The sequence below is a fragment of the Haemaphysalis longicornis genome, unplaced genomic scaffold (assembly GCF_048455015.1).
Source record: "Haemaphysalis longicornis isolate Haplotype H1 unplaced genomic scaffold, Haemaphysalis longicornis Haplotype H1 scaffold_15, whole genome shotgun sequence".
NCBI classification, from domain to species: Eukaryota; Metazoa; Arthropoda; class Arachnida; order Ixodida; family Ixodidae; genus Haemaphysalis; species Haemaphysalis longicornis.
Window position 1 is genome coordinate 8,087,521 of NW_027526257.1, and position 23,676 is coordinate 8,111,196.

At 45.9% G+C, this 23,676-nt stretch overlaps 1 protein-coding gene across 1 annotated transcript in view; it reads right to left on the reverse strand.

Annotated features, from left to right (window-relative positions):
* LOC144165789 (AB hydrolase superfamily protein YfhM-like) overlaps positions 1-23,676 on the reverse strand; it is a 40,730-nt gene that overhangs the window by 11,043 nt on the left and 6,011 nt on the right. The window contains exons 2-5 of the mRNA XM_077695563.1: positions 16,978-17,204; positions 13,241-13,353; positions 6,024-6,198; positions 3,793-3,932 (exon numbers count right to left, since the gene is read on the reverse strand). Of these exons, the coding sequence (XP_077551689.1) occupies positions 3,793-3,932; positions 6,024-6,198; positions 13,241-13,353; positions 16,978-17,204 (655 nt within the window). The remainder of the gene's footprint in view (positions 1-3,792; positions 3,933-6,023; positions 6,199-13,240; positions 13,354-16,977; positions 17,205-23,676) is intronic.

Here is a 23,676-nt window from a genome sequence, read left to right on the forward strand (position 1 = left end):
GTAGAAGTTCCCAGTGCGTTTTGGACTTCTTCTCGGATTACGTCGGTCAGGGAAGCCACTTGAGGTTGCGGCGTCGTTGGAAAAAGCTTCCGAAGCTCCTCCCTGACCACTGCTCGGATGGTCTCTCGCAATGTATCGGAGCTTCCATTTGCAGCACCGATGGTCTCCGAGAACAGCGCGTTGACAGGGCGGTCGTACTGCCTGGTTCGAATTTCTAGCGTCTTCTCCATCGCGGCCGCCTCAGACGCGAATTCGGCCACTGTCTTCGGAGGGTTACGGACTAGACAAGCAAAAAGCTCTTGCTTCACTCCTCGCATTAGAAACCTGAGCTTCTTTTCCTCGGTCATTTCAGGGTCCGCACGACGAAAAAGTCGCTTCATCTCCTCAACGAAAATCACGACTCCTTCGTTGGGGTGCTGCGTTCGAGTTTCAAGCAAAAGCGCAGCTCGCTCTTTTCTCATCACGGTAGTGAAGGTCTTAAGGAACTCCCTCTTGAATTGAGTCCAGTCGGTCAAAGAGCTCTCATGGTTCTCGAACCAAGTTCGAGCAGCATCTTCTAAGTAAAAGAAGACATGCCGGAACGTTTCTTCATCGTCCCACCTGTTGAAGATGCGGACGCGCTCCAACTTCTCCAACCATTCTTCGGGGTCTTCAGCGGGGGCTCCCCGGAACGATGGCGGTTCTCGGGGCTGCTGCAGGATGATTGGCGACGTTGTTTCTTGCACCATGGTGTTGGTTGCAGCGTTCCTTCTCTTGGGCCCTTCTGGCAGAAGACCGAACTCGGGCGGTAAATCTTGCAGGCGGGGGCTGGCTCTTGTTGGACTGGCTTGGCGGCTTTTCGAGGTTGTAGTGGGCATGAAGGGTGCGTACCCCGCACCTCCACCAGATGTCACGAAGACAAGGACGATGCAGTGGTGTTGAATGAGAAACACGTTTATTGGAGCGAACTTGTGCTCCCCTAACAACTCAAAAGAATACAGAGGCGGCGAAGCAGCGGTCAACAAAGTGACTTGCACAGGCGAGTGTCGTCGAATCGAATGCCCCGGCGTCCGCACTGCAGGCTTTTTATCTTTTGGCGCGCGTGGTTCTCGAAACGTCGATTCGCATCGAGAACATAGTAGATCCAAGAAGATTATTCTGGGCTGTTCACATTAGATCGGAATGCTCTCCCTATCACAACAGATAACACATGCGGCACAGAAAGAAAGAATGGAACACGCGCTTCCCTTGGCGCAGAGATAACACAGACCGGCGCAGCCGGGCGGCAAAAGCAAAACACAAATAAACAAACCCAATGTATGGTTCGCGGCAATATAATCCGCACCCCCACTTCCAGCCCGGCGGAAAAGAAAAAAAGATACTTGCGTATTGGCCGCACATTTGATACAGGAAAGGCTGCTCCAAAGCCACTGCTTATGCAACGCATCACATACTATGCAGACAGAAAAAAACGTATATTTAGCAAGCAGAATACACTGACCGCAAGGCGAAAGTCACAATTCACTCAGTGTCACTGCTCTCGCTAGAGCTATCACTTAAGCTGCAGTCCTCACTGTTGTACACAAGCTCATCTTCACGGCACAACGCGCACTGCCGTGAAGCTGCACTAAAGGAAAAGCCCCGCACATCATCCGCACCCCTACTTTGCCGCTGAAATTTGCGCATTTTTGGTGCGGGTTATATGAGCGGAAATACGGTATGCGTTTTCACGTTTTTCGGCAGCTCAATGGGAACTCCGAATTCATGGTTCGCCAGCCACCTGAACTTTGACTTGTTGCGGTTGGCTCACTGGCGTACTGGTGCAACATGGAGCCGTCACAAGTTAACTGCTGCTCACGAGTACCCGCCTGCTTGCTTGCTTGCGTCTGTTCAGCCAGCAGTCTGGCCCACCTGCGGCCCTTAATTTGCACATCAAGCAGCGTCAAACAGTGGTTCAGAATACAGAAAGGTTGAGACGAAGCAGCGTAAAAGATTGGAAAAACGCCGGTTTATCCGTGCCAGGGTCCATCGTTTAAAGCGGACTGCGAGCACCCGAGTGTCATATCATCCGGTTTTTTTAATGCATTGTTTCTACGCGGAGTTTGCCAGAACCACGGTGATCTGTCGTAAGAAGCGGGTCGTCTAACGTCCAGGGGACGTATCAGCGCGGTTACACTGTATTACCGAATAGTGAGTAAAATAAATATGTGTACATTCTCCAACCATGTGTCCAGGATGTGTATTTTATACAGCTTCGCCAGCCATTCCACATTCACCACCTTTTTTTTTTTCTCCATAGATCACCTCATTAGCCAGGCTGTGCCCATTGCTGAACGATTCAAGTCCCTCACAAGTTGTTCCAGGCCCACCAGGGTCCTTATCACATCCTGTTTAATAGCAGACCGCTCTTCTTATACCACAGCTGCGAGAAGGCATCTTATTATGGGAGCAACACATTCCGACACTTTTTAAGGGCCAAGCAGAAAAAAAAAATGAGAAGAGATCATAACCTGAATAACAGTCATAGCAGACAAACATCAGTGAACAGGGAACAGACTCATTTAGAGGACATCACGGTTCATTGGTGACATTGGCTCTGTGAACTGGAGGACGGACAGCAAGTGGGCCATCAGAGCAACAAAAAGATGAGCCCCATGGAAGAGTGCACACAATAGCTAGTGACTACAGCCAAACCTCGATGCAACAAACTTCAATGCACCGAAACGAACCTTGTAATGCTTTTTTAACTTCCGTTGTATGCACACCATGTATTTTCCTCCTACGTGTAATGAGGTCCCGCTTGCCTTAAAATTCAATGTGACAAAGTTTCATGAACAATTAGGCACGAAATTTCGGTTGTAGCAGCAGATTTTCGGAGATGCAAGTGCCAAAACAGGGTGTTGATAAAACACGAATAGCGACACTGGCTGCCCAATGCCGCGGATGCAGCTAGCCAACGAGTCCGTGAGTGAGCTCCGTGACCACAAGCTTCTTGCCTACAAACTGTATGCTGTCGCCGCCACTTTGCCGTTCGTTCTGAGTTTGCTTGTCGGGTTTCATTGTTGCAGCAAGTGTGCGGAAAAGCATTTTTGGGTCTTCAGGAGCCCTTGCGCGCGTTTTTTTTTTTTTTAAGCCGCACCCGCGATTGCGCACGCCGCTGGCGGCTTCTGCCTCGGCCAGAAAGCGACTCGCGTTGTGCAACACATGTTATGGCAGTGCCCCACTATGCAGACCGACAATTTTATTCACAACGAATCAGACTGGGAGGCCGCGGTGCTCAGCCCCAATAAGGACATCCAGAAGGCGCTTCCGGCTCTAGCGATCCGTGCGGGACCTCCAGTGCTTCAGCGAGATCCGCCACAGCAACCACCTCCATGAACGGCCCGGCCACAGGGGGCCACCGTCGGGTCCAAGCCGGGCTCAACCGCTGACCCTCTGAACACTATCGGGCCACTAAATATATTTTTCTCTCTCTCTCTCTCTCTCGCGTTGTGCACGGCAGTGGGAGGAGCCTGACGACTTTCACCAATGGGGAGGCGCGCACCGCATGGCGGGAGTTTCGAAGTGCTCGGGGATGCCAGCTGGCACTCTGAAGTGCACGGTGAGTTGCACATCATGGTGAACACCATTCTTGAATCCCTCAAAGTTTTAAATACTTTTGCTGAGTTTTGGACAAAGGCCTTCTTATAAGTGATAGCCCACATCTACCCGCACATGACAAGAATGTTCTAAGGGATGCTAACTCTCTTTGAACACCACCCCCTGGTCGACAAGGGCGGTGTGTGACCCCCAAGCTGTGGCCACATACGATACCTGGTTGCGAGAGGTAGTACTTGGCGACCTCCTTGATGTCCTCCGTCTCCAGAGGCCCAAAGGCGTCGTCGAGCACCTGGTAGTCGTTGATCCGCAGGTACACCTCGGGAAGCTTGGGGCTCTGGAACGCCACCAGGTGCCTGCAGGGTTGACATCAAAGGGGGGGCAAGGTTCGATTGGCAGGAAAACACAAACTAGCGGGGGCCTTCTTGGCCAATTGAGAATGGTGCACTAAACTATGTTGTAGAGCAAGGGTGCGCAGTTGAGATGGGTGAAAGTTTGAGAGGACTCTTATGGCCATTGCCTCTGTTCGTGGGTACAGTCGAGCCTGTTTATTATAACAAACACATTGGGAAACTGAAAAATCAGTTCGTAATACCAGCTTTTTGCTATATCTGGACACAAAATCTATGTATGCAAATTGCAACAGGAAAGAAAGATTCGTTCATTATAGCCGCCATTTCGTTAAAACCCGGTTTGCTATAAGTGGGCTATACTGTATTCGCGGAGACTTTCCTCGGCGACATGCCAGTAAACGGGGAGGGTAGAACAGGTGGGTTAGCCAGGAGAAGGAAAAGCTGAACTATCGGTTCCCAAAAATTGGACCAATGAAAAAACAACAGGGAATTTCATCACTTTTGAGGCAATTGCACACACAATAAACATTTCATTAGGCCTTACAATTGTCTTACTAAGTCTTACAATTGTTTTACAATTGTTTTACTAATTACTAAGACTAGTTCAGGTACCGAGGGGAGAAGGGGGAGGGAACACTCTTCCTTTGCTGCCTCCCCCTCCCCCTTCAGACACGCATGCTTAAGTTGCCACGTTTCAGCCACATCGCATTCTGATCCCAGCTAAATTGCCTGACAGTGAGCAAGCACGAATTGCACAGTTTAACAATGCCAGCAACACTGTAAAGCAAGACCAATGCAATTCTTACTCCACACACTCAATCGTGGGTGTCTCCTCCCCCTCACATTCCTTGTCGCTGCTCACATCTAGCCACCCCCCCCCCCCCCCCTCGGCGGCCGCTTTTCTGATGGAGGCGAAAAGCAAAAACGTGCGTGTGTACGAGATTTCGGTGCACGTTAAAGATCCCCAGGTGGTCAAAATTAATCCATAGGAGCCCTCCACTACGGTGCGCCTCATCGCCTGCGTTGCGCCGGCGCGTTAAACCCTACACTCACATCTAGCCACTGACAGCAAATTAGTAAATGTCGCCAGCCAGGCGTTTCCAGAAAAAACTGCAACAAGATGACGCCTCTCTGCAACCCTCGAAAGAAATTGGCAGTGTGTTACTTACATGAATGAATGAACGACTTTATTTAGTGCCGACAGAATTTTCCTGTCAGCATGCCCGCACATGCTTACACTGGTTACATGTAGGCCTAACCTGCAGCGAACGCATTACTGGAAAACAGCACATCCTGGACCGATTTAAGTGGGTCTGATTTGATCTTATTTGGCTAGCCCCTCTCCCAGCACCGACAATGACATATCCCCATGGCTTAGTGAGCGAGTGAACTTCCACTGCGGGAAACGGTAGCACTGTTGTCTGCTACATCACCTGTACTTGGATGGCAATAAAGCCACAGCTGTGCGGATAAAGTGTGGAGTTGGCATAGACGAACCTGTGCTTTAGTGTTCAAATTCCACTATGCGGCTAGTAGCACAGCTTAGCAGTTATCGCACTAGAGAAGCTAGTTGGGGGTCCACTGTTATTCTGTATGCTAGGCCACAGTACTGACTCGATTCGACTGCACAAGGCATGAGCTGAGGTAGGGGCCTCACACTACCTCACAACCTGTCCGCCACCTCAGCTCATTTTATAAAACGACTACTTGAGTGGTGTATGGAGTGGCGGAAATGTGAGTTGTGTCCATTTCAAAAATGTACATTTTGTCTCTGCTTTAGTTGTGATGCACGTGCACTTGTGAGGCCTCTGGACACCCTGCCTTGCTTCTGCTGCATCGCATCCGGGGCGTCCACTTCCAGCCAATCAGAGCTCGTCCGAAATGGATGCTTCAAAATGGACATGAAATGGAATAGAAGGAAGACTAGCGCTCCAAAGGACAACGCACAACTGCTGTCCCTTCCAGAGGGAAGTGTGTCTGCGATAGGCGCAGGTTTAGAAAGCCAAATACTTGGTCTCACAGAAGCACAGCCACTAACACAAACACCCTCCATGCAAGCAAACAGCCAAAGGCAGAAGGCTGACAGACGCATACCAGGCCTTGGCCATCTGTGCGACACTGTTCTCGAGCTGCTCGCGGCAGGCCCCGGGGCTGGGGCCGTTCACCACGATGAGGCGGTCCACCAGGTCGGGGTGCCGGGTGGCCAGCACCCAGCACGCCAGGGCACCCAGGTCGTGGCCCACCACGGTGGCCTTCTTCTCACCCCGGCCTGCACACAGAATAGGACAGGAAGCGTGGTCAACAACCGCTAACCTGAGATCATTGGCTCCAGGGCAATATTCTCTTCCAAGAGAGGTACAGGGCCAGACATTGCTGGTTCGATGAACAATAACAATTATTGGTACGCCGCACCCTGCCTTTAAACCGGCCTGAACGACACCACAGCAGCCGTGTTCAGAAAAACAATGCGTCGAATTGGGCCAACAGAACATTTCACAGTAAAAGAGACAGCAACTTGCACAAATTCCTGCACTCGTGGTGCTTGAACCCAGTCCATTTGCGCCAAAACCCGTTGGTTGTCCTACCCATTCGGCTACTGAAGCCAAACAGCAGGCCCTTTCGCCAATTGCTCAAAACAATAAAAGCCTGAGTGTTCCAAGTCGTACCGTAAATGGCGCTGCGTGCGTACAGGCCAGGGTGAGCTTGCACCCACAAGAGAACGGAATCTCGTCGCACCAAACCATTGACTGCTCACTCTGCACCATGTAGGTTTCACTGAAACTGGTAGGCCCAACAGAGAGAGTTTAACACTGATATATACTAAAAAGGGATCTAGCACTAGCATCTAGGCTAGCCAAGCTTCAGCGGGTGTGCCTTTGTAGACTGCAGAGAGGTGTTCCATTGCTACTTGGCACAGCTCACCAACAAGCTCAGAAGTTGCCTATGGCTGCAAAGAATAATGATAATATTGTCACAAGACTGCTCTGGGCATTGAAGACAACCAGAAGGCGTTGGCTGGGCATGCTTTTTGGAGGAAGATGACAGACGCTTTGACACTGTACACAACGTTCCCCTGCTAGCTATATTTGCCGCTGTAAACAGTATAATATATCGTATTTACTGGCTCCTGCCCCATGAAAATATTTATAGAGTTAAAAGGATTTAAAGTTGGTTCATTTATAGGAAAGTGGGGCGCCAAATGATTTGTCTGTGAATAGTTGGAATCTTGATGAAAGACAAACAAGAGTAAGAATTTTTCCCTTTTTTGTGGATTTTGGCTTCAGGGGCAAAAAGAAGCCATGTGGCAAGCCAAGCCAAGTAGGAGAAGAACGCTCCCAGCTGATTTGGTGGTACCCGCTACAGCACACAATTACAGTGGCAGATTTAGCTGTAGTGCATATTAGTATGAAACTCTATAACACGTAACTAGCCTGAGTGGTAGGAAGACCACTATGCTTGTAACCGGTCTGTAACCTACAGAACCGCCTTGCTGAGATGCATAGCACAAGCGGGGAATCAAACAACTCTGACAGCCCAGAAATTTGGGTGCCGTCAAGCCACTTGCAGGGTTCGTACAGGCTTCAAAAGCAAAAATTCAAGGGTTTTCAAGGACTTTCAAGGACCAGAAAACACATTTTCAAGGTCCCCATTTAATGTTTTATCTGGGATTATTTATAACTTTTCCAACACAATGCAAAAGTTTTTTATTGCACAATACATAAGCACATTAGTGCACATTTAGATAGGTGCTAACGGGTTCGTATATGCTCCCCCAGCTTTATTTTTTTATTTCATGGCTGGCATTTAGAGGTTTTTCTTTGTGTTTTGCTGAGACTGATTGATTTCTAAACTTAGTTAATGTTGCCTGCATGTCCTGCTTTGTCAGCAAGAGTACCAGCTGAAATTAAATCGAGCAAGTGTTGCTTCAAGGCAGGATGAACTATGTACACGTCCACCATTTGCACGTAAAAGCAAACATAGATGGAGCGTATGAGTATAGTGAACTAGAATATAGTATGAGGCACAGCAAACATGCAATGAGCAAGCGTCCACAGACTAGATGGAAGATGCAAGATAGAGAACAGAAGCTGGATTTAACTGGATTGTGTCGTGATATGGATTGGATTGACAAGTGCCTGCTCCCAATGTTGCCTTGTAATAACGAAAATCCACCAAACTTCTAATTTCACGCAATACACTGAAACTTGATTGTTACAATGTTTCTCCACATTTGTTAACACCTAAAATCCATGACAAACACTTTAAATTCTTGTGACAAAACAGGGCCATTGATTCTCTCAGGAAAAATCAAGGGTTTTCAAGGACCATTTAAAAATTCCAGGACTTTCCAGGCCTTGAAATTGACACTTCTAAATTCAAGGGTTTTCAAGGTTTTCAAGGACCTGTGCGAACCCTGCACTTGGCACCCCAGCTTTCCCTGCTCTTTGAACTGGCAGAAAAGTGTGGTACAGCTCAATCTCGATACAACAAAGTCAACACCTCACTTCACTGAAATTTCCTTCTATTGAAAACTCGCACCTCAAATGCACAAAAGAGTAGAAGTTCATTAAGCAGTTGTAAGAATTTACTTGCAGCAAACTTGAAAGCCATTCATGAACACCGACGCAACTTTTAACACAAACTACTACACTGAAATAAGCTACATAATTAGTAAAACAGGGAATGGCCATGTGACTCACTACAACTCATTTCCCTCACTCAAACATACGACTTAATATGCACAGCTGTGCGATTGATTCGCTGAGGCCAGCAAGAGCGAACACAATGTAGGCAGGGCTTCTAATAAGCTTGCAGAATGAGCTATCTGCACACAAGTGTAATGCATATTCATTTTATGGCAATAAGAATGGAGGGATAAACAATGGAAGTTAAGAAAATACGCATAAGCATAGAAGTGGCGACGCATACTGCTGTTGGTACTGTGCGCACTATGCTTGTTATAGCTGCACAGCAGTCCCGACACTTTGGGGTTGTCTCGCACGACAATGGTCGATTGACGTAGGCGACGGTGTCTTACGTGACCCTGTTTGTCGAGCATACCCAATGTTTCACGAAGTGGTGACTTTCTACTGTAACAAAAGCAAGCCCGCTGCAAGTCTGGTCAAAAATAAAACGAGTGTGGACAGCAGGCCTGAGCGGTATTACGGAGCCATCTAGAGGACGGATGATAAACAAGGCAACAACAAAAGACGCTTCGTCGTCCACTGCAGCCGTAGTCGCACACTTACTAGCTTTTGTTCCAAATGCCTGCCCTGGACACGGCCATCGCTGACATTGCGAAACGCATAAATTATCGGGAGGATTAAAATTTTGGCTTAAATTGCGCAATTTCTCGGTGAATAAAGCATCATTTGGCACCGGACAAGTGCTGGGCGCACTATAAAACACCCAATCTTTCAAATAAAACAAAACTTCATTCTGTCTGCATGCCCCCTTGAAGCTGGCATATGGTGCAGTGTCAGCAAAAGAATTGCTGGGGAACGGCATCTGTTTGCCTCGCCCTCTTTTACCTGTATCCCTTTTAAATGCTCAGAACCATGGCCCCATGCTGAGGGATGCTGCGCTAACACGAGTGTACTCTCGGCGTCAAAGGAAACGCGAACGCGAAAACATGAACCAGAACGTGCAAAATTGAAGAACACTGTTCGTAGAGTTCATATAACGGCTTGCTATTGGTATGTTTAGACATCCACTTTTTCCAACTTTGTTTTTGTAACTAAGACACGCGTCATTTTGGCTTGCATGGAAAATGATCGCGCTACTTGCGTGTTCAGGTTCATATTTTCGTGTTCGCGGTTGATTTGACGCCGATAGTACACACCATCAAGCGTACACACAAGCGTCACAAAACTTGTGTACCGTATTTTCCGGTGCATAAGTCGCGGTTTTTTTTCTGAAATTTTCGTTGGTGCGCCTTATCCACTGGTGCGACTTACGTATAGAATAAATCCGGTACGTGGCGGCTGCACATGGTCCACGCTCGAAAAGGTGCCTGTGCGCTGTGTGATGTCAGCGCACGCTAAGAGACACAGCTCCATGGTCTAAATGAATGAATTATTTGTTAGCGTGTCGGAGGAAGAAGGCTTCGATGGTTTTGCCTAAACACCGTCTGTGAGTGCATGCCATCTGTGTGCATCAATAACCCATTTTTGAGAAGTTAGTTCTGTCTAGACTTTGGACGGGAGATGCGCGTGTCTAGCACTGCTTACCAGGGGATGCATTCAGAGGAGGCGGCCGCCGCAACCATGTACTTTTGTCACACTTTCTAATGAACTGATCCTCTATGAGCTTACCTGATTACCAAGTGCGCTTTCTGCACCGGTGACTCATATACGTTTTTTTTTTTTTTTTTCGGAAAAACTGTCATTTTGAGGGGGGGTGCGACTTATACAAAAGTGTGACTTATAGACTGAAAAATACGGTAAACACAAGTGTGCGTACCCAAGTGTACACACACAGCTTGTACACACAGGAGTGTGTACACAAGATAAAAGACCAAGGACCATAAAGCTCCGAGGAGGAAAGGTGATGTGATAAGCAACACAGGGCCATGAAAGAATGAACAGATAGACAGCTCATCCGTAGAAAGATTAAGAAGAAAGCAGACACTCTGGTAACACCAATCGATTGATGTCCAGATGCTTTGTGGCAAGCCTGGAAAACCCTGCCTTGACAGGCTGAAGTCACTTGCACTTGCAATATTAAGCCACTTCTTGTACTGAAATTACACGAGAAAATTTGGCCACCTTTGCAATTGAGACGCAAAGCCCAAGCAAACAGTGGAGCTGGTAGTCTTCAGTAGCTGTGACTTGGCTTTTCTTAAAAGTCTGCCCCTTTCTCAAGAGAAAGACGATTAAAAAGCGAAGCTTTCTCCGAGTAAATTGAGTTAAATCAAACTCCACAATCCAAGCCTATTATCCAAGTCCAAAATCCAAAGTTAAATCAGAGTCTGCAATCCAGTCAATTAAAGTTCAAAATCCTGACTTAAATCAGAGTCTACAATCGAGTCTATTAAAGTCCAAAATCCACACTGCCTAAGTACAAAGCCACCTCCCTCCCGTGCTACAAACCCATAGGAAACACTTGAATGACACGACCGAGATGATAGCGCTATCGGATAAACACCAATTTCATAGCATGAAGGACCCAGGTTCAATTCCTACCACAGGAAGCTTTTTTTTTTTTTTTTTTTTTTGAGGCATGCACTCTCAACACCTGCTTGTGAGCTTTTAGCCCCCTTACCACTTTCCCTCACACTTGTGTGTCTAGTATTTCCCCCTCTCCACTTTGTTGAGTACAATTTCCTGTTAACGAAATAGAAGAAAGTTTAAACAGATTCACTGTTAAAAAGTGTTTCGTTACATCGGGGCTACTTGATATTCAATGGGCATGAAGTTCGTAAGGTTTGCTACTTTGTTATGTTAAAGTTTTTGTTATAGCATTGAAGTTTGCTATACCCAAGCTATTTCACCCACCAAGGAACTGAAATGTTTCTGCTTGTGGTAGACCACTCGGGAACTCTGCCTGCCACAGAAGCTAGCCATCATGCAACCCTCTGCGTACTTTTTCCTGACTTTGGGGCCACTAACAGAGTTTTCTTTCGTTTGAGTGCATGTGTGTTCCGTTCTTGGCACTAACTTTCAAGAGTTACGCCGAACCCTGCTGGCCGTAATGTGGACACAGAGGAGGCAGGGAATCCCTTCGCCATCTCACGTTACTGAAAGTTGGCAATGCCAATGGCCGCTCTCCAAACTAGCACAGTTTACTTTGTACAGCAAAAAAAAAACCTCAGTATAATGAACTTGAATATAACTAAACCCCTGACATAACAAAGCTACAAAGAAAAAGTAACCCCCAAAGGACAGCCTTGGAGAAGCTAGGTGATGCTTGGAAAACGACAACGTCGTTCCTGATGGTGTCACTTTAAAGCACTACCTCTGCACCGACTCTGGTGTCCTTGCAACCAATGAAGGGACAGAAGAGTTCATCATGCAAGAGGTGTTTGAACACTCTCAAGGGGCTCAAGACAGTGACAATGATGATGACGGCAAAGGCCCCAGCAACCTCAAAGGGCTTGTTACGCAAGATTGACTGGGTCACATGATGGGCCTATGAACACAATGCGAGGTCGTATCTGACAACTAAAGGGGCGCAAATAAGCTTCATAGATTACTTTCCAAAAAAAAAAGAAGGGGTGTTCTGAATCAGTCCTTACAACTGGCAAGTACACTGGCAACATCTCTGTATATTACAGGCAGAATTTCGATGCAGTGAAATTTCAGCATATAACAAGGTAATGCGCTGTTTTTACTTCTATGTCATATCAAGGTTTGACCGTATCATTCAAAATGGTGCGAGCGTTCTGTCTGGTTGCACATTTCCTTGATTGTTCCCGATTTATTGTTTAACAGTTTCAAGATGCCGTTTCCTCGTGAACTTTCACCAGCGTTTCACCTATCTCTCTGCCTAATAACTATAGTATTTATACCACATACTCGCCCCGCCTGAGAGTACCCCACAACAACTCACAGAAATCAGGGCTTACAAAGCCCAAAACAAATGTGACAAAGAAAACGTGGTTTGTTGCACCACCCAGAGCCCCACCAATCCCGTCTATCATAATCAAACATAAACCTACAAGTCCTTTCCAGATATGTGTAATTGGACAAAACACACATCCACTGGTGGAACTATTCATTGTGCAGCAGGTGAACAAACATGCCTTTTATCCCATCAGAGCATTCCGATCGCGTCTGGGTTGTGGCACCAGCATCTGTCGTCTGCTGTCCATGCTTGTGCAAGTGCCGTCATAAATAATCGGAACGAGGATTTGCGAACATCACAAAATATTTTTCTTACTGGCTTTATGACAGCCATTACTGGCTTTCAGGATGCTTTTTCTGTTAGAAAGGACCCCTTTAAACGGACACCAATGCAGCCAGGCAGTTTCCGGAAGATGAAATTCGCGTAAATTTCGAGACCATGTTCCAGTTACTTTTGACGGTGCCTGCACATATGATCTTATAGTGTTATTTGAGCCCTTGGACATTCGTACTTTGACACTGAGCTGTTTATGCTGCCCCTGATAAACCTCTTCCCAGCATGGCATCTGCGTATCGCAGTGAAGCTAACTTCAAGCGGGCTCAACGGCTAACACAACTGCCAAACAATCGCTGCTTGGGAGTTTCTACAAATGTTCCCCCCCTTGGTTGGCCGTCACCTTCTTCAATGGGCCCCGTAACCGACCTCGCAGACATTCAAGGACACACGCAGCAGGCCAACCAACGCACCCAGTGCCAGGATGAGGCCCCTGAGGTCGTCCACCAGGTGCGACAGGAGGTAGTCCTCGACGCGCTCAAACCTGGTCGACTTGCCACAGCCCCGCATGTCCACCGCCACCACCCTGCACACCACAGGGAAGAGAGGGAGTGTCATGCCAGCTGCCGCTCTGAACCACAAACAGGGTTTTAAAGCGCTAAGTTTGGCGACTTGGTTATGAACTAGGGAATTTATTGTACTAGCGAGCATTAAAGGAGCCATGAAGAGAAAGTACAACTTCGTTTAATTTGAAAAAACTAGAATTCAGTATCTCACTCATCTCCATTACAGCCATAAAAGGTGTTTTTTTCACGAAAAAAAAAAAAGCAAGAAGTATTTAAAAACTTTCAAATTTTGCGCCATGGTGACGCGTTATGAGCGAGAATGACGTCATACGGGCCAACAATAAAACATAACTTTCAGTGCGTTAACTGCACGTTAGCGTTCAAGTGATGCGGTCAAATGGAACTAGAGGCCCCATTACAGACGTCCAGTCATGTGTCGTCGCGACAGGCGAGTTAGGTGGCCGCCAAGTGCACAAACAAGGTTCCGTGACGTCATAGAAAAGTTGCGGAAAATTGGCTAGGCGGTCGCGACTGCTTCACACGTTTTCTTCAATATCTCCGTTATTTGTTCGAAGATTGCGATGATATTGGTATCATTGTTATCGGGACTAAGCAGTCTTTCTAATAAACACAACTTGTATTATTTTGCCTTCATGGCTCCTTTAAAGCGGGGACAAAGCTAAAGAGGAGACAAAACACACTATGTACGTATCATGTACACTCTTTGCCAAAATTTTCTAGGCCAAACCTAAGCCTACTGGACCACAAAGAACTCAAAGAATAAGCTTTACTTTTAAATATGACAAAGTTATCTAATGACAGTAGGAAAGAAAGGCGTTTTCCCTAGCTTTCGGCATACAACGTTACATCCTCACTCGGGACGTAGGCTTGTACGTTAAATGTTTTGCCGCTGATGCACTTCCTACCTGGCCTAGAAAATTTTGACAGAGACTGTACATATAGGTGCTTTCTGTGTTCCTGTGGCATAAGCTGAGTTGAAGTTCTAGCGTGTGTTTCATCTCCTCTTCAACTTCGTCCCTGTCGTAATTTTCGCTAGTACGATGAATTCCCCAGACAGGATTCTAAGCCGAAATGGAATACAATGCAAGTGTGGCACCAACACTGTACTCCGTTTTCTTTGAATAAAATGACACACATCTAACGTAACTCTTACGCGTTAGTGATTTGAACAAATAATGCAGACACAGCGTCGCTACTTGGAAAGCAAACATAATCTGTGTGTTGATTTCCCTCTGGGGCCAGTTTAAAAAAGAGCAAACACCAGGCACTCTGACACCCCGGTAAACTGCGCGGCAAGACGTGGACCAAAGAGAAGGCGGACAGACAAAGCACTCGAGTCTGTCCGCTTTCTCTAGCCCAACGTCAAGCTTTAGTACAAGGCACTATGGTCCTCGTGTGCTCATAATGCAATCTGTCACAAGATTGCATTGGAGACCAACCAAAAAAATACCACACTCGCTGAGTTACGCGAGCCCAGCTGCTTGCCAGGATCTCGACACAGCATTTCTTTCCCTTTTTTGCCCCCTCCCACTTTTTTTTCTACACAGGCTTTTGGAACAACACTAAAATTATTTTCCCCCCACTTCCCTGTGGTTCAGCTCTACGTAACCCAACCAGGGTTGCCACCTTTCCCCGAAAAAAAAAAAAGGCCCTTCAAGGCAAGGGGGGGGGGGGAGGGGAGCATGGTATATAGAATGTTTAATTCTGTCGAAAAAAAGACGCCATGTTTTTGACATGCAGTGCCATTTATTGTAGCGTTTTCTTAGAGAGAAACCATCATAACGTTTGTACTGAAAGTGATTGAGAGCTTGGTTATCGCTCTGTATGTGCTTCACTGAACAGTCGCCGCAATTGCTGACCGCGGTGGCAGCATTTCATTGTTTTGTTCCTCCCTTAGGTCCCCCTCCATCTCAGGCAGTGCGCTCGCCCGCGTATTTTCTCAGCTCAAGTGTCTTTGCGCAGCTTGTCGACACATATTTGTCATCTTAGTTGTTGAATTGAAGCTTATCAAACACCAAAACGGACATAGTCACGGCACGAGGGCCAAAAAACCGGCAAATGCCAGCCAGTTTTAAGTATGGACCATCAACCGGCCTGGTGTTTAAAAAACCAGTCGGGCCGGTCCAAAACCGGGCAGGTGGCAACCCTAAACCCACCTCAACACTGCTGCGGGGGGGTTGCGCAATTCTCCAAGCCACTTTATAAAGATTTTTTTTCCACAGTAAACCCAGATCCCTACTTTTCCTCAAAAGCTGTGCACAAAAGTCGCGCACTTCATGCTCCAATTCATTTAACACCAACATGGGCAACCACACTCACTCGCTTGTTTCGAATTCGAATACTGTTGTTTAGCATCGGCTAAACTTTCTGCGACACGATGCCACTGCCAACTTTGCCATCAAACAACACCGACCCGAAAGGGTCACATTTGTGCAAAAAAATTTGTTAACTGGCCCAGACAACACTACAAACGTTTTGTGCATATTCTGTTGCCGGTAACTTCAACCTACCTCCCACCAATAACGTATATGAAGAACGACGAATACAGTTCATCGGTACCAAAATCTGGAATAGTTTGGCCCCAGGACATAAAACCGGCTGATAAATTTCCCCTTAAAATCAAGAAACATTTCCGTTCCCTCCTTAATGAGTCTCCCTGACCAGCAGTCTCTCCCCAAATAGTAACAAAATCGTTAAACTCTTGACTACAAACATAACTTCATCCAGCGAAAGTTTACTGCGTAGTTGTTATTATTCATTGCTTAAATTGCATGTTTCTGTTATCTTACCCAAGTTTCCGTGTGTGGATATATATGTTTGTACAATTCCCTAATCTTCTTTTCTGTCAGTGTGTGGACATATATGTTTGTACAATTCCCTAATCTTCCTTTCTGTCAGTGTGTGGATATACATGTTTGTACAATTCCCACAATTCCCTAATCTTCTTTTCTGTATTCGCAATGTTCTCGCATCTCGTCTTCTGTATCCTGTTACAATGCCTTGCATCTCAACATTGGACCCGATACTAGCCTTTGGCTATGGGTCCAAGCAGTTTTTCTGAACTATCATGTTGGAATTGGAAATGAGGTGAAATGAAATGAAAGGAAATGAAATGCCGGGGCGCCCATTTGCAAGAGAGAGGGCGAGAGAGTGCATACCCTCCCCCCCTCCCCCCCTCCCCCGGGGAAGTATTCACAAATGATGGGGTACGCGTGGTCTGCGGAAAAGAAACAGAAAATATGCGGCACATAGTGTTAGAATGCGAGGGTGTCCATCCAAATCTACACGAGGGAAATATTCGGCTTCCAGAAGCCCTAGGATTTAAAGGTATCACAGAGGAAGTTAACTTCAAGGCTGTCGAGGCGCCGAAAAGAAGATTAGAATGCTGGAGGACGAAAAGGTGAGAGGGGAATATTGCCTAGTACAGTTACCACCTGTAACAGGAAAAAAAAAAAGGTGTTTTGTGCCTAATAAGCTTTCTGTGCCTGCCCTAAGAGCGGCGCTAGTATTAAATAAAGAGTATAAAACATGGGTGTATTAGTCCTTTTGGGTAAGATGACATGTCATCACCCCGCTACAGAGGGGAAACCAATAGCAATCATCATCATCATCATCATACTGACCAGAAGTCCTTTTGGAAGTGGCGTATCTGCTTCTCCCAGGTGTACCAGGTGTCGGGGAACCCATGCACAAACAGCAGCAGCGGGCTGTCGCGGCTGCCTGCCGAGACGTAGTGAAGGGTCACGGTCCGGGGAGGCGACCGGCGGTCCGACTTCTTCTTCCCGTTGCTGCCGTTCTCCACTACATCGCCCCTGGACCGGCCCGGCCGGTCCTCCTCCTCCTCCGCACACTGCACAGTCAACGTCAACGGTGGCGTTGGTGACCGTATTATGCACCAGCAAACCACTGCTCACCTATGAGGGTTACAAGCCAATTTAGAAGGAGGTGGAGGGAACACGAAACATGGGACTGCGGTACGAACACATGAAAGTTATTGGATCGCTACAGTCTAAAGTCAGCAAAGCCAGCAAAGAAAGCTTAAGCTTGTAGGTATTTTCCATGGCGAAAAACCACAAACCAGATTTCCTGTTTCGTGCCACTGTCTCGGAAAACAGGGCATGGCGAAAGCCCCTTGCGTTATTCTTGCAGCAAAAGCTCAAGCTTTTAGTACTTGACGAACCCTTTATGATCAAAAACTCAAAGTATTAGACTTTTTGAAAGCCAACAACAAAGGGCTTTTAGCGTTTTCAATCGATATTAAGTACCTTTTTTATTCACTCCCTCTGAAGGAGCTTTTAAGCTGCGTTCAAGGCGCAATTGATAGCCACGGAGTTGTGGGCTTCAAGAACTAAGATGGTATGACAGTCAGTGCTTTAAGATAAATTTAAGTGCCTGTGCTGCATCAAAAGAAAGAAAAGGAAAAGAAAAAAAAAGCTCCCATTGTTTGCCCTGAAGTTCAATCGCTACAACGCAATATCTTTTGGTAAACACAGTGAGAAAGAAACAAGGTACTACCATTACAAACATTTCCACTCTACCACACAACCTTCAAGTTATGACGTACGTGCAAAGTCTGGCAGTGCTGAAATGAATGATTTAAGCAGCGTGTTTTTGATATTAATTGAAAAAAAAATGTCATTGCACGCATGTGCACACCTAGACTTGCCCAACTGTATGCCACAACATGCCCTCTACCTGACCTTACTTTCGAAACCTCTCGGCATATAACTTTCTCGTTGACTTCCAGCAATTCTGCGTCACAAGATTAGGCACACTGTATCATTGTTCTGTATCTGTGCCTCCCGCCTACAAATTTCTGCCCTCAACCACCTTTCGGAGAAGTCTGCGTCTCGGTGAAGCAAACCTTGATCACTATGCGGCAAATACCAATCGTTGCCCAGTCCGTTCAGCGACAGGCAGATTTAAGAACTCATCACGTCTTCAAGGAAGCCCAACTGACCATTGAAATTGCACCCGAACGTGGCGCCACAATTAATTATTCTTACTCAATTAATAACTGATGGTGATTGTTTTTTTTACAGCGCAAGAGCGACTATGAACAAAAAATGCAGAAAAAAAAGTTACTTCATGAGACTGCTGTGAGAGTAAATCCTACCATTTTTTTAGTAAAAATAAATGTAAATAATTAATTTATTTATTTATTGAAAACACTTTAAAAGGCAACGACAATGGCTGGTGTAAAGGGCCAGGTCATCAGCAAGCATGATAAGAAAGTAGGAGCAAATATTTGACATCACTGAAAAACTGAAAAGTGCGCCGATCAGAAATAATGCGAACGCCATGTAAGAGGCACGACGGGGGTTGCGGAATGCAATAAATTAACTGTCGCACCGCATAACAGTGTGGCAATAAGATTTCTCCTCGCCAAGGGATACTAGAGGGAGATGGAGAATAGAGATGACAGCAATATAAATGTGGTAGTGCAGCTGCCCCTGAAATAACACTGTGGATAGAAGTGCCTACAATGTGTAGGCAAGTATGCAGTGATGGCGCTGCATTTCTTAGCCTATTCGCTACTTTCTCGACAAAACCTGTGGTCTACATGGGACACTATTATCGTACTGCGTGCTTGCAGGACTTTATTATATCACCAGGGGCACATGCGGACATTCAATGTTAAAATGATCTTCCAGGTTGCCACAATATCTGGGGGAGGGAAGGGGGGCTTTTCTCTATAATGAAAGCAAGTACACATCAGCCAGTAATAGCCCGCCATTTTTCAAATGTTCTTCTGACGACAGTGGCAAGTGCACGAAACCGTGAAGGGGTTTTCGTGTCCTACGCTCGAGTAAAGTAATATTTTTTCTAGCTGGATTATTGAACCAAAAATTTCTCGTAACTATAGAAATGTTTCCAGCTACAAATAAGCAGAATTTCTAGCTAGAAATTCAGTTTCTAGCTAATTTCTAGCTGGATTGAGATTTGCTTCCAGCTAACATTTGTCAGTCCAGCAGGAAGAAAAAAAAAACTGCAAGCCGGAAATAATCCTCTCCAGTAGACTAAGAATTTTTTTTTTTTGGTTAGAAGCTTTCAATTACAGCTAGAATTTATAAATATAGTCAGAAATGTAGCTGAAAGTTATGATTTCTTCCTAGAAATGCTCTTGCCATCTTCACGGGGGTCTACGTGTACATCCATGTACAACTCTCCAATGAAGTGATGCATTCGGTAGCTGCAAGGTTACGTCACAATTTATTCCTGAAATTCCCCGAGCAGCACTACAGTGTTCTCGGGATTTTTTAAGTTGTAGTGAGGCAATAAACCTAATAAAGCAAACACCAATTCAAAGCAATGATTAGCAAGAAGGTTTCAACTGTATAAGGAATCTATTTAACCCTTGACATCCACTCCTTAACTGCACAAAGTACACAGCCCTTCTTTGAAAATGATGTTGATATTCTAATTTCATTATGACGAACATCCAACATTAGTAAAGCTAAACACATGCCAAGCCCCCAGTTACACGTTAACGTAGGTAAACAATGCCTGAACCTAAATTAAATCATTCTACTCAAGGTATCAGAGAGAAAGAGTCACCATATATAAAATTAGGGGACATGTGGGGCCATGTTAAACAGCAAGACCTGTTTGCACTGTGCATATATGATCATGCCAAATGAGTATAAAACGGGAAGGTTTCCAAGCTGCTACAGCTGAAGAAGTGCAAGTTCTTGAACGAAAAAGCAACATAAGAAAAAAGAGTTGCCCACAAACAAATCGTCTGCTCATATCCATTAAAAAAAAAAACAAGTTCATTTTTCTTTTATTCAACCTGCATGATGGAGAGTTTAGCTACTTTGACAGCTGTGTTACATACCCACTAGAACAAAACAACGATTGTTCTTCAATCGTGCAGCAACAAAAGAAAAGGGCAATGTCCATTGCACTTTTAAAGACGACAGTCTTCCTTGGGCTACGTAAACACAAATATATTTTGGTCCATCTGTCCTCTGTCTGCGTCCCACCCAATACAACTGCCCAGCCAAAAATAAGTGAAAGAGGGCTTGAATTCAGAATTGGGGAAACCTTTCCAAACTGCTCTCGTGACTCGTACATTTTGACATTATTCAGCGCTAAGAAAACTTTGGACGTATTTTAGACAAAATACAAGCACACAACTGAGAGCACCAGCGCTGCTTTAATTAATAATACACGTCAAATTGGTTTTTACCATGGGTAATAAAATAAAAGGAGATGCGGTAAAAAGATAAGGCAAACGGATGTGCAAGGTCTTAACAGATGACACCGGCAGAGCAGCAGATGCAGGAGAATGGAAATGGAAAGTTGAGCAAATTTCCATTGCACTCGTCGTGGAAGAGTCAGGAGGGAGCAAAAGTGCACGAGAGGTGTGATGGGGAAAGAGGAAAACGTGTCGCATGGCAGGTCTTTCGACAACATGCAGCGAGGCAAGCGCACACGCCACCATTGCTTTAAACATTTCATTTTCATTCTGGAAAAAAAACTGCAGGTACTGTAATTATCCGAGAAGTGCACAAGGATATGTGGGAGTGTGAGACTAGGAACCTACTCGAATATTTTGCTGCAAGTGGGTAGCATTATCAGGTATGAAAAAGAAAGTGAAAATCAGGCAACGAAAGGGGGAGGGAGGAGACAAAAGATTTTCGTGATGGAAGAAGAGATTCTACAGCTGCCCATATGCTAACTGCCAATCAGAGACTCAAGATAATATCTGTTAATTGCGGCAGGAAACTGTCAAACATTGCTCCTCTGCAAAATTATTTATGGCGTTTCAGAACTTAACCGACATGTCTGAACGCAAGGAAGAGAAGTCCAAACAGTTGCCATTCATTACAAACGTGCACCCTCGATAACTGGTTAATTCTGAAAATGTCACACAACTAAACATTCAATTCCAGCTTTTCAGAACCGAAGCTTTGCACAGGGTTAGGAATGCAAACACCTGCACAAAAACCAAGGCTTTATTCCTGGTTACAACATAAAGCTAAAAAAGTCGCACAGATTTTTACAAAAAAAAAATCACAGCTCTTTCATCCTGTCACGAGGGAAGTCGAGTGAAGCTGCCGGTGTAGTGGGATTTGCTATGTTGAATTTGAAGGACATTGATGGAATCTCTACGTCCCAGACTAAGGACACAGATGCTTCTTGGGCAGGGATAACAGAGTTATAGCAGAGAAAAGAACCGGTCCCGGTACGATACCTGGTAGGCGACCAGCGCCACTGCACGTGCGCTGAGGTGAAAAAAAGTGGTTGCGTGCATGCGCATGTGCACCGGGTACCGTACCGGGACCGGTTCTCCACTCTGCTATAGCTCTCTAATAAACTTACAGTGCAGCCATGCCAATTTCAGTGAGGGCTCTAGTGCAGCACACAGGTGGCTGTCATATAGCATGTGGCATTGTGCAATGCCCGGGGAACCAGCTTGGCCAGGGGCACACATGACTCAAGAAAGAGACGGCGACAGCTGAGAGGAGCGTAAAAATCAAAGCCGTTCCACTCAATGTGAAAGAAGCTGTCGGAAGTGCAGAGCAGTGATTCGCCATAATGGACTGTGGCGCCGTTATACACTCACTGCTACCACCCAATGCAATTCAAATTTCCCGCCTTCGCAGTGCTCGCGCGCCCCCCGCCTGAAACTGCGCCAGCGGGAGTTCTGTTCTTTTTGCGCTTGCTTTTCCTCCCGCACATGCTAGCGTTGCACTGCCCCCTTTTTTTTCCCCCTTGCTATCGTAAACACCAACCGAATGATCGTTCGTAACTAAATGAATGCAGGCAGTTAATTACGCATGTTTCACCTCAAATGCAAATGCACTTTTCTTTGCGCTAAGCTACGGGACGATGTATGACAAGCGCCAGTGCTTTACGAGTTTCGAACGCTTATGACTATATAAACCTCTTGGCTTTCGAAGCCTCTGGGTTACGCCGCAACGACAGCAGCTACGACGGAACGCCGTGTGGCTCTACTTGGGTCCAGCGAGTGAGCTACGACGACAAGGCACGGCCATAAAGTGCTCTGCACTTAAAAGTGGGGCTGTAACACTGTACTCTCTACGTGGGTGGCCGCGCTTCACTGCGCAACACGCAATGTGGGAAAGTCAGCTTACAGAGACCAAGCTCACACCGATCCCTTTAAAGTAGGCTTCACGTCTAAACATAAATGCACAACCGGGAAGAAATCTTTCTAGAGGCAATATAAGCCGTGTTGTACCAACATATAAAGGCTCCAAAGGACCAATATCTTTTTTAATGAATTTTTTCAAACGCTGTTAACACATGCCGCCGAGTAAATTGTTGCCGCCGGCCCAAGACCTTGGTATCCCAGCCATATACAGCCATATTCCCAGCAATTCAGACAGCCACTTGAGTCAGTGATGGCATCACTGGGAAGATTTAGCTTAAAGTTGCCCTTGATACCCCAGAAACAAGTTAAGTGAACACCTCTTGCCCCTCGCTAAAGCAATTAAAGTATTGTAAGTGGTTGCATGCGATTAAAACTGGCGGTCACGTAGCCATTTATTGAAGCTTCAGAAGACTGAATGCCACCGAAAGGACTGTGCTTTTGAACTTTCCACAATGTAATGCCGTTTGAAATAACTCTGCAAAGCTCTTTCATCTTGTCAACATCAGAGCAGCAATCAGGCTGCCCTAAATATTTTCCATTAATGCCACTAGAGCAAGAAAAAACTGATTCCTTGAGTGATGGTCACAGGTGACTTTTGAAAATTTTCTGTGATGCGATAACTACTTAAATGCACAAAAAATTCTGGGTTTTGAAGATTTTGTGTGCGTTTTTTTTCTCCTCATTCAATGGAGACACGCTCCTCAAAGAATGCGAAACCATGCGTCAGGAAAGAATCAACCCCTTTATTTGGTGTTTGGGTATAGTTGGTGGGAGGGGGGCGGCATCTACTAATAAACCACTAAAAGCTTCCGTTGAGGGTTTAGAACAACTCAGCCCCCTTGAAAGAGCTTACATTGCTTGATTTAAACGACACGCACTACAAGGAAACAAAAACAAAAAGACATGAAAAAAAAAACAACAACAAAAGGAATCTTGCGAATGCTGCAGTTTATACCAAAAATAAACAGCAACCGGGAGCAAAACTTATACGGTGAACCCTTTTTATATCGAGTGACTGCAGACGCGATAAACCGCTCTAGGTTTTGACCCGTCTGCCTACAACACAAACCGATAGGCTGTCAGCTTGCCGACGTACGCGATAACAAAGGGCCGGACAGAAAGTGCATTGACCTTGTACGACTGTTATCTTGAAAGGAGGATACGTCTGCACGTACGGTGGCTTATGCCGGCACTTCGCAGA